General features: G+C 35.9%; 1 protein-coding gene across 4 annotated transcripts in view; it reads right to left on the minus strand.

The window, feature by feature from the left end:
• The window catches only part of PPFIA1 (PPFI scaffold protein A1), a 61,588-nt gene that overhangs the window by 21,503 nt on the left and 22,041 nt on the right, over nt 1–18,044 (minus strand). For all 4 annotated transcript variants that reach the window (XM_087742723.1, XM_009461389.2, XM_087742737.1 and 1 more), the window contains exons 3-16: nt 16,167–16,268; nt 15,341–15,505; nt 14,373–14,447; nt 13,821–13,922; nt 13,350–13,571; nt 12,407–12,553; nt 11,301–11,435; nt 10,129–10,212; nt 9,429–9,560; nt 6,986–7,048; nt 5,638–5,717; nt 5,248–5,380; nt 4,376–4,599; nt 3,747–3,981 (exon numbers count right to left, since the gene is read on the minus strand). In XM_087742723.1, coding sequence (XP_087598849.1) covers nt 3,747–3,981; nt 4,376–4,599; nt 5,248–5,380; nt 5,638–5,717; nt 6,986–7,048; nt 9,429–9,560; nt 10,129–10,212; nt 11,301–11,435; nt 12,407–12,553; nt 13,350–13,571; nt 13,821–13,922; nt 14,373–14,447; nt 15,341–15,505; nt 16,167–16,268 — 1,899 coding nt within the window. The remainder of the gene's footprint in view (nt 1–3,746; nt 3,982–4,375; nt 4,600–5,247; nt 5,381–5,637; nt 5,718–6,985; nt 7,049–9,428; nt 9,561–10,128; nt 10,213–11,300; nt 11,436–12,406; nt 12,554–13,349; nt 13,572–13,820; nt 13,923–14,372; nt 14,448–15,340; nt 15,506–16,166; nt 16,269–18,044) is intronic.

The raw sequence follows: 18,044 nt of genomic DNA on the forward strand, positions 1-18,044 counted from the left end.
ATTGAAAGGAAAAAAAAAAAATCACTTATTTCAGTATTAAAGGATTACTCTTGCCCTTACCATTCTGCAGTTGCCTATTTTTTGTTTGACTTCTTTCTGGATTTTCTGTTACCTTCAGTGACAAACTACTAAATTTCAGTCTTAGCTAGTGAAATGAGCAAGTAGCACTCATCTTTTATTCATTCATAGAGCTAAGAACTAAAGTAATGTCTTCAGCATCATAAAACTAATATACCCAACTTCAGTTTAAGCAAGCACAAAAGACAGAAAACCAGAGTCCTGTGAAAATAAGGCATCTTGATTCTCACTGTTTGTCTAAACACATATCATTAGCAAGATTATCAATTCTGTGAAGTCAGTTTCTACATACCTGTGGCTATGGCTTATCTCAAAGTTTGAATAACATAAACTAAGACTTATTTGTGTGTGTGCTAATAGATCTTTAAAATTAAATATTGTTTCATGAAGACTGCAAAATAGTGGTTACAAACAGAAAGCAACACAACAGTCACCCACACCAGCAAAAAAAACCAAGCAAAAAAACCCCACAAAACAAAACAAACCCCCACTTATGTTAACATGATAAACCATTTTACATTAAATATCAAAGAGCATATAATCTTGCTTTATTAAAGGGTTGCCCTGCAAATGTTTTTTTTTTAATGTTCCTGTTATCCATTAATGACTTTGGGGACGGGGAAGGAGATGAAGGTGCACACCCGTAAATAAACTAAAGACTTTTACCTTTCTACGGTGTTTCCTTAAATCACTAGGCTGATAGATGCATGCAAAGAAAAGAAATTTAGAAAAGTCGTATTTACTGTAAACTGAAACAACTAGTTCAGACAAAATATATTAGGGAGAATATAAATAACAATCACAGCAATGGCACAGAGAAAGATACAGAGTATGAAGTATTCTTCAAATCACAGATTACTTAAATGTATCCCTGAAGAGGGGAAAACAAAGCAAAAAAAATAACCAAGACTTACAGTTGGTTATCTAAAAAAGTACCATAGATACTTCAATGTATTGGTACCACAGGCAAATTAGCACACAAAACGTGCATTATCTTCAGGAAGAAAAAACAGTGAAGTACATGGGGGCATAAGGTGTTGCTTTTAAAAGGTGAGAGGATTTCCAGTCTTATGTCAAGTACTTGCCTTGAACTATATAACCTACAGGACAGCCATAGCAGGCTTAATGCGTTGTCTGCACTAGTCCCTCCTCACACCCTACCAATTTCTGCTGTTGTTTCCTACATAGCATAAAAAGCAGCCAGACTTTAATACTGTGAAAGACAGAGGGCCAGCAATAGCTGATTTCTATACAGTGACAGTATTCTGTTCTTTCTACTATGTTTAAAGTGCTGGAATGTCTGAGCAAGACTACCACCGGTTTTATTTTATCCTCCATCCACTCCAGAAGCCACCGGTTCTCACTTGCTCGGTACTTCCCACCTCTGCCAGCGCACAGAGCAAGGCAGCGACCCTGAGTTACATAAACAAGTTATCAAGTTATTCAGACTGATGCTGACAGAAGTTTAATTGAGATAATTTGTTTAATAATTACCATTGTATTCGGTGACAAATTATTTCAAAAGACCATAACGAAAAATAAAGTCAGTCCCCTTTGAAGTTTGGCAGGGGACTTGTGTGTTGTTTCCCTCCCACAAACGACAACTTTTAATAATTATTGATTTAGAATACATGCAAGCTACACTGCATTAATATGTAAAGTTTTGTTCAATCTGACCATAGAGTATCATGTTAATAAATCATAAGTTCACAGAATCATAGAAGGATTTGGGTAGGAAGGGACCTTTAAAGATCACGTAGGCCCTCCTCAAGTTCTTAGACAAAGCGCAGCAGACTCATTTTACCCTTGCCGGATCTTTCATCTATTAAATCTCATAAACCACAAAAATGAAAATGTTTACCATATGGAATGAAAACTGTCCACGAGAACTGTTCAAGAGAGCTGTAGGTTTCACAATTTATCACGTTGATGTTTTTTTAATTAATTTTAATCATGAGGGGTATTCAGCTGACTGAACTGCCTAACACCAGTAGTACAGTTAGCATGAAGCTGATGTTGCCATCATCCTAATAAACTAACGCACCTTTCTATTCAAACATCGAAAAAAACCCCACAAGAACTCATTCAGTCTGATAATTCATAATAGCCATTCCAGAAGTTTCTACAAAACTCTTGTTCTGCAATTCTAGAAGCACAGCTTCTTGTTTTCGTGCTGTCACAAATCAGTTGCAAGGTACTAAAACGTCAGACAAATGCAACTGCAAACAGTGGATCAAGTGCCTTTGAGTTACAATTCTTACGATCTAAAGTAAACTTATTTATTTTGCTTTTGTTCAGCTATGTTAAAATGTAACATAAAACATTCTTCTGATCTAGCTTTCATGAAAATAGGTACTTAAATTTGTATATGGTTTTCTATGAGAGAAGTTCTTAGCTTAACTACTTATTACTGTGAAAAGTTAGAATATGAAGCACTCCACATTTTGAAATTTTTTAGTTTCTGTAAAAGAAGTGTGCTTGACCCTGGATATACAGCTAGAGCTAGTATAATGATTTATTTTTTTTTAAATGCAAGAAAGCCAAAATGATTCCTTTTTATGAAAAAAGTAGACTTTTTGGTATACGTACACATTCATTTTAAAAAGCCAACAAAAGTAGTTAGCTGAAATATTTGGTTTTAAACACTCGTGTAAGAGACCCAAATGAGCCAAGTCAGTCATTTACAGCCCACCTGCTCTTACAGTGATGGATAGCATTCCTTGTCTACTGATTGGTATGGCATAGGCATGATACAAGCGCAGTAATCCAAGACAATAAGGTGTACTAAGTATGGTGTTGCATGTACAACTAATAAGTACAGTTTCCCGATGCACATGCAAATCTGGAGACAAAGTAATGCATATAGAGCTAAGTTAGACAAGGAGCTTTTGCTGGAGAGCGCTTGCAAATAAATACCTGTATTCAAGATGCTCCTTAGTGAAAGGTATTCCAAATATGAGAAACTTAGGTTTGGCTAACATTTATGTAAAAACAAAAAAGTGGAAAACTTGTATCTTGTTTTTACAGATAGGTTTACATGCATAAAGCAGCTCCTAGAAAGATTAATTTTTCTAAGCAGTGATATGAATGTCAAAAGAATGGATCCATCTTTCTCTACGTGCTGAACTGCTATGCCCAAGCTACTACTTCATCAGCTACTAGGTCTACCAGATATTTCTTTTACCTACCAGTCTTAATAGCCTAAAACAAGACACTAGCATTCATTAGTGTTAAAACAGCTGTGATACCTTCATAATCTTCCAGATTAATGCAATATATGCAAATCAATTTTTAGATGAGTATTTAGTGGAATAGTTGACTGCTGAAAATGAAGTTTAAAGCTGAGGGAGAAACTAGTTGCTGTACCAGGGGGTGAAAAGAAAACATTATTTCTTCTAGGAAGAGGAGTCAGAAGAAAAGACTGTAACAACAGAAGGAATACTTAGGCACGAGATGTTGACCAAATAATAGACTTGAGTTCTGAACATTTTTCCTAATCATTATGACTGTATCTTACACTTTTTATAGAAGTTGAAAGGAAGCAGTAGAAAAACCTAGAGAAAGGAAAAATACAGCTGAGTAAGGAGGAGAGGAAGGGGAAATCGAACAACCCATTTCCTAGAGAAAAGGAACACTCTTCTGAAAAATTGAAGTTAATGGATACTTACCAGTGTCATGATACCTAGTCTGTCCACCTCCCGAGCTGGACTATGTGGGATCCGCCTTGGGGTGGAGCGGCCACTGCCAGGCGGGGAAGAACCAGCAAGTGAACCACTTGCATAGGGAGGAGGAATGGAGCTCATGGACCGGAATCGGCCATGGGCATCCAAACTTCCACTACCCACTCTGCTTTCAATCTCCTCTGCACGCTGCTCTGTGTTTTCCTTTTCTTCTTGTATAAGTCTGAAAGAAAAAAGGTTTCAAAGGAACATGACATTCAAACAAGCGCCATATAAACAGAAAGGCTGACTCAGGCATTAGAAAGAAGCAGCACTTGGCAGACAAAACAGCTACACTGAAAAATCTTCTAATCCAATCTGAAAAAAGTGGTAAACCCTACTGCTATGACCATCGTGGATTTCTGTCAAACTAGTAATACACAATCCATTCCATAAATGGGATTGAAGACAGACAACCTGTAAAGGGTACTTAGGCATAAGCAAACTAGTTACTTCTGTCAGCCCGCCCCCAGGAAACTGAATGGGCAACGACCATTTTCCGAGTAACCACACAAAAAGGACTTCTAGTGTCACAGAAATTCATTTTTATCAAAAGCTTAACAGCAGATAGACCATACCTAATCTCTTTGTTGATTGCATCCAACTGTTCTTGAAGCATCATGGCCAAAGTCTGAGCATCAGCCTGACCACTCGGTGATAGCAGATCAACTGAACTGAATATAGTCTCCCTATCATCCTCAACATCAGACACATCAACATCACTTTCAAACGCTTGTGCCACATTTGCCAATACACTTGCTTGCTGGGCTCGCTCCCAGTCCTGCTCATTCAGAGTTTGAACCTAGAAGAATTAATAAAAAAAAAAATCCACACTCAATCGGGAAAAACATAACATTTCTACTGTTTTTCAAGATGTTTAAAATAATTTTTAAAAAGCCCACTTACATGCTGGATGCATCCATCAAGACAGCAATGTTTAGAGAAATGTAAAAAAAAAAAAGCTATAATGTAGAAAACTTTGCAACTTACAGTTAAGTGAAATTTTAAAATGGACAGCCACATTGAATAAATTAAAACATCACATATCTTGGCTATATACACTCTAAATCATGGCAGAATTTTGCTATCAAATCCAATGAGAATTTTGGAATCAGCTTTATGTACTTATGTGTCCTGAAAGGGACTTGAAATTGCATGCAGAACAGCAACATGATAGATTAGTATACAGGCACAAAAGTAGGACTGTTTCAAATTATATTTTACAGGCTTATCATACTTAAAACAAATTGGGCTTCAAAAGCCCAATTTTGCATTTGTTAACAATTAAAGATACTAGTAGCTGTGCATTAGCTAGTAAAACACGACACAAAATCTAGCAGTTTTATTCCTAGGTACTCCTATTCCATAAACTCCTTGCAATAGATTAGCCTCATCTAATCTACTTTGTTGCCAAAGTTTTATTTTTATTTTAATTTCAGAGTTCTATTACCTTTGAAGGTTCATCTCTGAGAGCTGCCAAACGTCCTTTCTGGGGACGCCTTAACACTGACGAGGTGCCATAGGAGTCTGTATGACTGTCAGCCACAGACGAAGATGTCATAGGGTATCTGAAGTCTGGTCGGCTAGAACACAAAGAAACGTTTCATCCTTACAAAGGTAGAGGAAAGGGGGAAACAAACCAAAAAACCCACCCAAATGATTCCTACTGTCCCATCAGTGCCTTTTTTTTATGCAGTATGAAAACTGCCTTATATACTCTATAAAGAACATGTTCTATAGCTAGGACTAAGGTATTTTCAGTCATAATAGACAAAATTACATTTAGCAAAGTGACTTTAAAGAAATTAGAAAAAACTGAACTGCAATTAAGTTCTGGTACCTATGATGAAGTGATGTGGCTCTGAGTCTCACTTGGTCATTTTCAGCCCTTAATGCTTCAACATTTAATACAAGTTGATCCTGTAAAAATAAATAGATAAAACACATAACAATATGCTTTAAAAAAAAATCAGTGTCAAATACTGATCTATAAACTAGCATTTAGTTATTTGATCTCATTTCTACGAAATTCAGAAATAACAGTTTTTAAAACATTATTAAAAAATTATTTTTGCTACAAACAATGCCACACCATCATAAAAGGGCATCCAAGAATAATTCTGTTGCCTCTCTACACCGTGACTAGGTAATGACAATGTATATTTTAAAAGCAGCTATTAAATAAAATTCACATATTACTAACTTTACTATATTCAGTGATAATATATAATAAGAAACAAGATTTTTCAAGCTCTGTGCACCAAAGTTTCTAAATGCATTCACTTAACTTGGACATTTTTACATACTCTAGAAATTCAAAATTTAACAACAGAGAAATCCAATGAATGAGAAAACAATGAAAAACTACTAAAAATGGCTGATGATGAACATCTGTGCCTTGTGTGAAAACTGCTGGCCTACACATACAAAAATTGAAAGCATATTCTGCAAGATGCTCTGAATGCATTCTTCATTTTATTACAGAAACACAGGCTATACAGTTTGGCCTAGCTACTTACTAGAATGATTTGGGGAGATGCAGTACACCTGTGATTTAATAAGCAATAACAAGTATTATTTCAGAACAGATAGCGTGACCACAAAATCAACTGCCACTGCTTAAGGATGCAAAGAAATGAAAGGCCCCACCACTATTATTCAAGAAGGGAACTTGTCAGCTCCAGGACAAGCAAAACACCAGACAGCTGCTATTGCAAAGGAACAGCCAAGTCTAATAAATATTTCTCTCCCTGACCACTAATACTTAAAACTTTAAATATTTTTTATTGGTCGAACAAGCATTTCATGATACCCAATGCTTTAAGAAAAAAAACTTATGGGAAAATACCCAACATTATAAGTATTTCTCTTTTCTTTTTACTGTTCAAGGTCATACATACAACAGTATAACAACTTTATGCAATCTTCAAACTTTGGCAAATTGCCAATATAGCCAGCCACTTTACATATTCAGAAGTGTGTTAAATCTTTGAGTAAAAAGCTGCATATTACCTGTAAAATCATCATAAAGCTGAGGCACACAATACCGTAAAATGAGCAATAACAGCTCCCTACTTTTAAACAGACCAAGTAATGTTAGGTTTTATGGGGGAATTCAAATCTGCTCCTGCTATATAGCAATGCAGCAATTATTTTCCAATATCATATTTCAGAAATGTGTACTATACCTTTTCATGCTGAAGTTCCTCTATTTGTTTTTTTGCATTTTCAATTTCTCGAAGAAGTGAATTCTAAAATAAAATGTATCACAAATTACGTTACTTATACAAGCTTTCAACTCTTAAACCATAACCACGATGAGTATTAAAAAATTTCAGTCAACACTATACAGATGCATCTTAAGTTACCGATACTTTATTGCTTACATCATTTCACTTTGATTATAGTTGAAGGTTTATCCTTTCAGGTGTACAGCCCTCTAAATAATGGATTTAGTAATAGCACAAGTTCCACAAAAATTCAGTACCAATACCAGCCCTTTAAAGCTCTGTTTGACAAAACTGGTAAAAAAAAGGAATAATTAGGCAGCTAAAATAATTCAAAGTAATTCACTGAGTGGTTACTAAGGCATTACTGGCTGTTATCATCAGGTTTTCGTTTTATTTTCACTTGCCTGACTTACAAAATTACTATACAGTAATTTCTTGGATGTACTGTACCTCCAGAACTGCAACACTCACTGACTTACAGGCCTTTATTAACACCAGAGCTGTCCTCTTTACAGATATACCATCACTTCCAAACAACTCCAGTAAATATAAATACTTATGACTACTACAATCTCAAAGCAGTTTCCAAACTCGGACTAAGAATCATCTGAGAATTAAGAAACATCTGAGATCAACAACAACCAAAGAATTTCACCTACTGTATTTGACTGTAGCATGTGATACCAAGAAAAAAAAAAAAAAAAAATTCAGCGATTCCCCGTTCTAATAGGAAACTTATAACTGGGTCACTTTCTTTTCCTTTTCCACCATTGCCAAGACTTTCTCCTACACATATTTCCTTGAGGTAAGTAATACCATTATTTGCATCTTAAACGTGTAATGAAGTTTCATACATGAACAAATAAATCATTCCGGGAAAAAATCCCAAGTGATCAGAAGAAAATCTTAAAATTTTACCTGCATGTTTCTTCCCAATTTATCATAAAAGAATGAGCTGGAAGCCACAGAAAGAATACTTTTCTAGAAGCTGTTACTTACTGTGAAGGACAACTAGATTTTCCTCATTAATCATGAACATAGTTAGGGTTTGGAGAGTAAAGGGGAGTTAGTGTCAACCCTAAGACACCCTCCCAATATTCAAGCATTTAAAAAAAAAAAATGCAGTCAGCTGTTTTTCAGAAATTGAATTTATAAAGACTGCTAGAGCAACCTTGCTGATGTCATAAAAAGGCCCATAACAAGAATTTCTGAAGCATTAGGAGCAGTTGGTGATCTTGAAAATTGTGATGTTAACTAAAAACCACAAGACAAAGTTTGCAGCCTTAGATGCCAGATGATAAGCACCTTTATTATTAACTCAAAGGACGAGAATCAGTAGGACCTACATTTGTTCCGCACTACCTGATTCCTCTCAGCTCCAAGAGTGCGAAAGCAGAGAAAAGACCGAACTAAATCTTTGTAATGATCTGAGGGGAGCACAGTCCTGGAATTCTGGAAAGACATGTCAGGTGCCTGACTGATGATTTAGGGATAAGAACTGAGTTGACATGAATGCAAGAGAAAGTAAACATTTATTGAAGTCTGAATACATCATTATATATAGCAACTGAAGCATTTTATTGCCATGACTTTGAAACAAAAACCACTCAGCTTTTATTGAAACATTTCCCCAGATGGTCATTTCACCCTCCAGTAAAAGAAACTAAGTATTTTTTTTTAATCCAAGACAAAGCAATTCAAAGTCAGCATCAAGCAAAGTACTACTTTAGAAGACACTGCTTTGTTTGATGCAGAATAAGGGAATCCTAAAAGACATACATAGAAGAAAAATCCGTAAGGACCTAGATCCAAAAGCAGAAGGGAAAGAAACAGAGTAAAGTATGTCACAAGTTAGAAGATGAATTGAATACAGGGGAAGGCACTGCGATGTGCATTGACAACCCAGGGAACAGTCCATTTACATTCATATAACCTGTCTCAAAATGATCTAACCAGGAAGAAAATGCAAGATTGTTTCAACTTGCAAGAATCCCACAATGACTCAGGGTAACTAGTACGGAAAAAAGCAGTGGGAAATAAAAGAAACTGAACTGAAAAGGTCAAAGTTCTAGCCCTAATTCTTTAGACTTCCTGTATTACACTAGATGAGCCTATTTATGCAGTCCACACCAGTCAACTAAGAAAGGATAAAGCTTCTTAAAAAGATGTCTGCTCAACACTGTAGTACAATGCTCAGGCACAGTCTCAAAAAAAAAAAATGCATTTTAAGAACTTATTTCCAAAATCCACACTAGAAAACAGCCTTAGCAGAAACTACTTATTAATAAGGATTTAGTATTCATTTACTGAAGTTAGAGTTACAGACACATTGCAAAATACACAAATCACTACAGAATGTTGAACTTCTAATTAATGTATATGTTGGAATGTGATTTGTTACCTTATCTTCCAAGGCAGCCATCCTTTCCTTGAGATGAAGCTGAAGCCTTTCATTAGATTCAGACAGAAGCTTATCAACAGTTTCTGACAAACGTTTATTATGCTCTTCATTCATCTTCTCTCTCTGTCTAGCCTAGGATACATAAAAGCTGCTGAAATAACTTTAAATTCACAATATCTATAACAATTTCCAGGTTATAAAAACAGTAAGCTTTCTTTAATCCAAATGTGTTTTTTTAATAGAAATATTTTTCCAAAGGAATACCGCATGTACCCCCCTGACTCTGTAAGGGAGTGTAAGAGACACTTAAGACTTTAGTAACTGTTTCAAGATCACAAGCTTGAAAATCTGAGCTCACACTTCAAGAAAAAGCGATTCCATTATTTATAACCTAGGAACCAATTTTTCCATAGTCATTTAATTCAGCAAGTTTTTGATCTGCCTCCTGATCAGAAAATATGACTAGCAATTAGGCATTTCCAAACATACTTGAAACTGATTGGAGACTTCCAGCTTTTTCTTGAGATTTAAGGTTAGCCATAGTACAGTGGCTCAGATCTCCCACCTATCAGCCAGCCTAAACTCTGGCTTTATTTTAGAGATGAGAAATAAAAACAGTTTTCCTGAATGGCAGACAGCCTTGAAGGGGATTAGATTCTTTCTTTCGGCTTTGTATCTTTGCCAAAAATATGTACGGTACCCTTTGCAGTTCTTGATTCTTTTCTTCTAGCTGTGCTTCCATCTGTCTCAGTCGTTCCTCTATATTGCCATGTCTCTCCTCAGCCTGTCAATTTGAAAACAAAATTAGAATTTGTTTCTTTTTTTTTTTAAAAAGGCTTCAGAAGCGTAGAAACACTGAAGCACAATAATATATCTAACATGCTTTGCGCAACTGCCATTTATGGTAATACACAATGCAGAACAGATGCCTTTCTGTCACTTGAAAGGACCTAGTAAGAGCTCATATGGTAAGTAACAAAACGATGAAGCCTGTCACCCCTAAGTATGATGAACCAACTACTATTTGCAAATGAGCTTGCAACAGCAGAAGTTCATTCAAATCCCCAAGAATTAAAAAAAAAAAATTTAAAAAAAAATAAAAAAAGCATTTTCAGCTTTTCCTCACTAGCCTACACAATATGACCCCTTGTTAGTAGTCATGACAAAGCAGAAAGCAGCAAGCAGAAACAAGGACTAATATACAAATTCTACCTTCCTAAGCTTGGTGGTAAGTTCCAATACTTTAGCATCTTTAGCAGCTGAGTTCCCAGGAGACAAAAGGTCAGACTACAGAGCCAGTTAGGGACAGGAAAGATAACAGGGAAAGAAATGAAACTGAGACTTGAAAAGAACACACACACACACACACTTGAAAAGGCTCATTTGTAGTTACTACATATAACTCTTCAGACTTCATTATTCCATTTGTAGTCTTCTAAAAATCTTAATATTAATGAGTACCATTACTTCTCTCTCTCCCCCTATTCCTCACTTGGTTAACAGTGGAAGAAATTTGGGGTTCCCCTTCAGAAATAGTTCTTGTTTTAGAAGACTTTATGCCTATTATTGAATGAATTCTAATAAAAAGCAACAAAATAATAATTCAGAGAGACATTTTCATAATGTAAGAGAGTTAACAGAAAACCTGCTCAAGTTCCAAAGAGCAGAAATTTAAAAAAAAAAAAAAAAAAGTAAATTAGAGTGTGTTCATAGAGATGAACAGAAAAATGAAGAAAAGGAGAAACATTTTCTGAACTAGTTGGAGGAAAACCAGAAACCCAATGTAACAAACGCAACACTTTAAGAATAGATTTCTTGTAGCAGGACACCAACAAAGAAGAGAGTCTTGAGGACACTGTCCAATTGACTCACCTTTGAAAGCGCTGCAACTCTCTGTGCCAGCTCAGCTTCCACCTCCGGCAAAGTTTCAGCTTTTCTCAAAGTCTGCTGCAGCTTTTGCTCAGCTAGTTCCAGTCGTTCTTGCAATTGCCTGTTTTTGTCTTCACTCTACACAGGATTATGGTCAGCAAACGTTTAGTGTTAAAATGGTAATTAATTTTCATCAAAGAGGAAGGTAAGGATACAGCTTACTGCCTTTACTAGACCTATGGAGAACAAACTGTCCAAAACTGGTTTCATAATCAAAAGATGTGGCATCCTTCCCTTCATTACATGAGAGGACTTTTTTCTCTACAAATTTTTTTCTGCAGTCAATTTTGTGTATTCTGAAAGCAACTATATCACCAAATAAACATGTTCTATGCTGCTTCCCATACCATAACTAAGTTGTGAATTTTCAATGTCAAGGCTGTGCTAAGACGGAGTTACATCAAGGAAAAAATTGCTTCATATTTTAAATAACACTATGCATGTTACCGCAAAATTTATTTTTATTTAAAGTATGTACGACTTCTTTTAAAAATCATACTAAAAGGGACTTCTCTTGTTGGCTAAGAGTTGCCTGGCTTCCTCTAGTTAGAAAGTGACTGGCTAAGAAAACATTTCTGGTTTTAAGTTGGACTACTTCATGTCAAGCGTATGTCAAATTTCCTCCAGCAGTAAGGCAACATTTACTTCTATTATAGGCTATAAAAATCACTACACCCTACACAAATTTTAAAACTGTTTTAGCTTGGAATGAGTAATTTCTCACATACGAAACTAAAGATGCTTGGATACACATATAATAACTTAAAAATCCACAATTAATAGGGAAAACAGCCCTGGTGCACCATGATCAAGTGCACTAAAATGCTTAAAACTATTTTCTCTCTCCGGTAAACTGTCTCGTCTTCATTTCCAGGGTAAAACTTTGTACAATGCACTCCCTCCAGTTACTGAAAAACAATCGCTAACAATAGCAACATTAGAGGTGATATCTTCCTAAAAGAAGAGTGCTTTAGTACAGTATGAACATTAATTATTTCCATTAGTTTTATACTGAGCAAAATGTACTTTATCTTATTTCAAATTACAACCTGTCGATGCATGGAGTCTTTAGTGGCAATTTCATTTTCAAGTTTATCATTGAGGTCATGCACAGATGTAGCTTCACGTTGTGCAGCGAGGTAGCGTTTCTCAAGAGTTGTAATTCTCTCTTCCATGTCTTCCTTTTGGGCCATCGTCTATGCAAGACACAAGACAGAATTTAGAATGTAAGGGATAATTATTTAGTGATCAAATTGGGGGTTAAAACCCACAAATCAAAAATAATAATAGAAAAATAAAAATTGGATATACTCTGTTATTTCTCTCAGTAAAAAGAATGAAGTAGAAAGAATAGTCTCACTTAGGCTTACACATTCAATGCCTTTTTTTTTTTTTCTCTAAAACGGTGAATACTTAAAAAGACTGGTCTTTATTACATTACACCAGAGATCTGCTTTTCAACGGCACAAACACAGCAAATCTTTACTTCCTGGGGATGGTCAGAGAGTGTTCTCGGATTTAACTAAGCTCCCTTTCTATTTAATAAGGATATAGTACATTGCAATACATAGGACCTTGGAGATTAGTGATGGATCAGTAACAGGATGTGTTAATCACACCACTGAAATTAAAATGATTTCTCAACCATGTACATCTTTAAAAATAAAAACTTTAAACTTCATGAATAAGCTTAGAATTTGACTAGACCAAGCATCTTTTCAAGAACAGGTTAAAGTTCGCAATGCTAAATGTCAAATTTAATATATCTGTGAAGTATCTAGTTAGTCATAGATTTATTCTGAAGACAAATTTTCTTAAGTGACTGCTCTTTTAAACAAAAAATAGCACCATCATGCTCTAAACAATTTTCTTCTCACCTATCAAACCAAAAACATTCAAAAGTATAAAGGTATAACCGAGCACAAATGACACTGAAATTGTATAAAGCAGTTGCAGTTGTGACTACCCAAATTTTGATAGTTGATTCCTCACCTCTCGTACATCTCTCTGTAACTTTGTATTCATTTCTTCAGATTTTATTAAGTCTTTTCTAGCTGTGTCAAGATCTTCTTCCAGCTCTGTTACTCTGCCAGACAAAGCAGTAAGGCGTTCTTTCATTTGCGTCTGCTCTTTGTTTTGCTTATCTATGATGTCTTGGAGTTCAATCACTTTAGCAAGGTTTTCATCGTGGCACAAAGAACCATCAGAGGATCGCTATTAAACAGGAAGAAAAAAAAAAAGTATTTGCATGTTACATAGAAATTTGAAAAACAAACTTACTTACCTGTAAACATCCCTCCCCCAAGATAATTTTATTATTGGATAGACTACCACTGAAATTGTGGTAACCGAGACTTTTTACTTAAATGATCATTCAGAAATCTTTTATTATAGTTTCAAATTAAAATATTATAGTTAATGATTAAAAATCAGACATCAGCTAAAAGAAGTAAATAGCTGTACCTTCCCATTTGTAGTTGGTGTATTTTCCTGTTCATGATTTATATCCAGCATCCCATCTGGAAGTGTTTTCTTCTGATTATTTTGCTCTTTCAGAATCATTAACTAAAAGAAAAGAAGAGTTTATATACATATGTTTCAAGTCATTTCCTTTCTCACTAATAATATAAGGAACAGCTGCAAAAGCAAAGGAGCAAAACAACAATTACTGATTCTACTGCGAGGTATGTATTAATAAAATATGGCACAGGCACTCAAAAACTTATGCCATCACAACACAAAAATTCTCATTTTAAAGCCACAGGAACTCTCTTTCTTAGGATTTTTTTTTGGGGGGGGGGGGGGGGGGGTGTTAGGGGTTTTTTTTGTTTTGTTTTTCTTTTCCTGCTCTTTCACAGTGACTACGTTAAAAATTATAGGTATCCCATCTGGAGCAGGCGGGGAACTCAAAGCCAAGAAGTGAAAGTGAACCTTAATAACTGAATAAATTACTGTGTACAAATATTGACTAAACACCCACAATGCATACATGAAGACTTAAAAAAAGAAACCTACCTCTTTATGCGTAGTACCTAGTTCTTCTTCCAATAAGCTACATCTTTCAAGTGCTACTCGTAACCTCTCCCTTACCTGAAAGAGTAATTTCAAATAATTTGAAATAATTCAAATTAAAAAGAAATCAATTTCACTTATTGCCATGCTGCCATGCCCTTTCAGATAATAAATGTCACTACTTCCATTACACTTAGAAACCTCCTTAATCTTGAGTCAGTACTAATTACAACATATGCTACAAAAAACCTTCTAGAGAAACAATGCGTATCTTAAAATCTAGCTTTTCCTTTTTTGTCATAAGCAAATCAGATCTCAACATGACCTGTACATTTAGGCAAGAATTAAACATATCCAGAATTTGCTTATCCTTTTGTAAGGCACAAAGTGTGTATGCTTTTGCTTATTTACAACACGGAAGAAGAGACAGAATTCTGCTTAAAATAATTTGCCAGGCTTTATATACAAGGGTCACAAAAGTTAGGCAAACTATGAGCTGGCAGCAAAATTCACAGTAAACTTTACTGTGAATAATATTTGCATATCCTGCTGCCAACATCAGGCACAACTACAGGGCGGAGTTCCTTTAATTCAGCTTTATTTGATACTACAGTGTAAGCAGATTCCTCTCCTCCTGTTCTCTCTACTCCATTTCTTGTATTACATAATCAGAAGGCTAAATCCTGATATTATACAGGTAAGCAAATGTATGCATTCCTACAACAAATATATTGCCCCTGAACTACACTTAGTTGACATTAGCACAGTTAATGAAGTACTAGAATAACCTACAGCACCTTGCTTTAGTGCAACTATTAATTTAGGAGGGCAGTTACGGCAAAGCTACTATCTTAATACAGAGAAAAGTTCTGAGAACCTGACTTCTACAACTTTAGTATGAACAACTGCATGGTCCAGACAGAAGAAAGAGGGGACAGGATGAGAAGATGTTAGCTACCATATTTCATTACCTTTTCATCAAGGGCTTTATGGTGTTCAAATAAAGATTTTAGTGCTTTGAGAACTTCTACTTCACTAGAAACTCCTGCTGGAGACTGAGCTTGTCTCTTTACAACAGTCATTCTGAGAGATCGCTCATGCCTGGAGACAAGACACTCTAAGTGTTCCAGTAATAGCTAAAACAACAACAAAAAAAAAGGAACAATGTTTATTCCTGTTCTGCATAATTGTCTCCTAAAACATCAAGTTTTGAGTTCTAAACTTCAAATCTGAGAGCCAAAGACTACTGCATCCAGCATAAGGACCTGTTTTTAACATTTCACCAGTGTTAAAAGTCATATCAGAGCTAACACGTTTCCTACTTCTCTCTTTCAGTCCAGTTTTTAATGAGGTTTCTACTCAACCAGGTCTTTTCAGTTCCACCACCAATCTGAGGAACTGCATGCTTGTCAGAAGGATACACATAGGAAATGCTCTACATCGGAGAGCAACTGTTCTGCTGGCAGCAGTGCAAGCTGCTGGAACAGATCGCTACAGTTTGCCCGCTCAATTCCTCTGATCTCGGGTGTTGTACTATTACAAAACTTTAACAAGAAAGCTGAATGACAGATAACAGTGCAGTCTTACAAGCTTTTCCTGATTCTGCACAGCAGTACTTGGAGCTGTGCATAAGCTTCCAAACTTTCTTAATCAACACACATTCGCACTTCCAGGGGGATTCATGTGCAAATATCAGGGAAAAAATACTTTTAGCTTTTCAAATTCAGCATTCAGTGCTTTTCTCCATGTAGCTGGATGCTTTAACAACGGTAATCTTGGAGAAGGCAAGGAACTAACCCTCGTATTATTTCTTTCTGCTTTCAGTTCAGCGATTTCTTCTTCCCTTTCAAGCAGCTGCTCCCTGCATACATTTAGCTCTTTCGTAAGCGCTGCAAATTCCTGAAATAAACCAGGCAGAAATATAAGCACATCAAATATCAGGATACAGTGAGAGCAGATTCATATGAACACTTGACATTATTTCTTGAAGTATTCGTTTCAGATGTCTAAAGCCAATACAGTTGTATTAGTCATGCTAAGCAGGCTTAAGTTCAAACACTTAAAACCGTTACACTGTCAAATGTAAAGATAAAAGATGTTTGACCAGTACTTTTGAGAACTCGTTTGTCTCTCAAGGCACTTATCTGCATTGGGGTATCCCTGGTAAGCAAAGGGAAAAAACTTATTTGTAATGCACTTTGTTGGTTTTTTGGGGGTTGTTTGTTTTTTTGGGTTTTTTTTATGACTGCTGAGGGAGACATGAAAAAAACAGAGCACTAAGCAAAAACAGAACCCAGCAAAACATGGCAAATTTCAAGGCAGTATTTAATTTCATCTAATTGTGAGAGACAATGCATAACCCTAGCATCTACCAGAACACATAGGTTACTACTTCATAGTAATAGAGCATCCCTGAAGCTTCACCACTGGAGGACTCGGACCTTTATAGGTATTTATCCACTTAAGCTACATACAGGGATTTCATTTTACCTACTTCCAAATCTCACACAACGGAACTTAAACAATCCTTTCCCTACAGTCCTGCTAGAAATCTCAGAGGATTAGAATCAGAATTTTCTAGAAGCCAAGCCCTTGGGCTCAAAGCCCTCAGAAGGCTTCCCCTTCAAATTCAATAAAGCTTTCACCAAACAAAACTGAACCAAAGTGAAATACTACATAGAGGGAAAAGTCATCAGGGAACAGGAATTAAGCTAACTCACAGCAGTTATGGCATGTTTATTTGAACATTTCTGAACATTGCGATTAGTCAAATTCAAAGAATATATTTATAAATTTTTGCATTTCTGTCAGGAAGACAGAACTGTACTGAGCATCTGAAAGAGCCACTACATCCTAAACTACTTCCACTCTCTCAACAGCCTCACTAAAAATACCCAATATAAAAAGCATTTAAACTTTCCACCAACTCAGTGAGCATGCTCTGGAGAGAATAAAAGATACAACTATACACCACATTTATAAGGAAGTACTGAGCCTAACCTTATCTACCTCCCTACTCTGGTAAAATTTAAGTTGTAAGAATTTCTAACGTGGTTCAGATTATTAACAGTAAGCATGAATGTGAACAAGTCCGTGCTTTAGAAAGAAGGCTTTGTAAGAAACAGGAAAAAAACCTCTTGTGTCATCAATGCAACTTAGGATGCGAAAACAGATACGCATCGGCCACTCCAACGGCCAGTGAACACTTCAGAAGCACTTGTATAAGAAACCATTGAAACACTAGTAAATAAATTAGTCCTCCCTATTGTCTAAAATGAGGAAAACACTAATAAACAAGAGTCATGTCTAATAAACAGTAGATTAGTACAGCTGAACTGGCAATGATCAAGACAAGATGAACAAGACAAATGGCGAACTAAGAACAACATACTGGGGAAATACACTGTGTTTTCAAGTAAAAATCCCTGGAAATACACTTATTAAAACAACCTGGTCTATAAATACAGCTACTGGAACTTTTAAACTCACAAAACAAACTACAAAACATTCCTGAGTGCAAGGAAAACCAAGAAAGGAAAAAACCTACTTCCAGCTTCACAGAAGCTGCCGGAAAAATTGATTCTACTATGAGCTTTCCCTGCAGAACACTCCTTTGTTTCCAAACTTTTCCTGTACTTTCAATATCCCACCTGTGGGAGCTTCCAAGGCTCCCAG

The sequence above is a fragment of the Nipponia nippon genome, unplaced genomic scaffold, assembly GCF_047370975.1.
Source record: "Nipponia nippon isolate SJK-2023a ecotype South Korea unplaced genomic scaffold, ASM4737097v1 scaffold_10, whole genome shotgun sequence".
Classification (NCBI taxonomy): Eukaryota; Metazoa; Chordata; class Aves; order Pelecaniformes; family Threskiornithidae; genus Nipponia; species Nipponia nippon.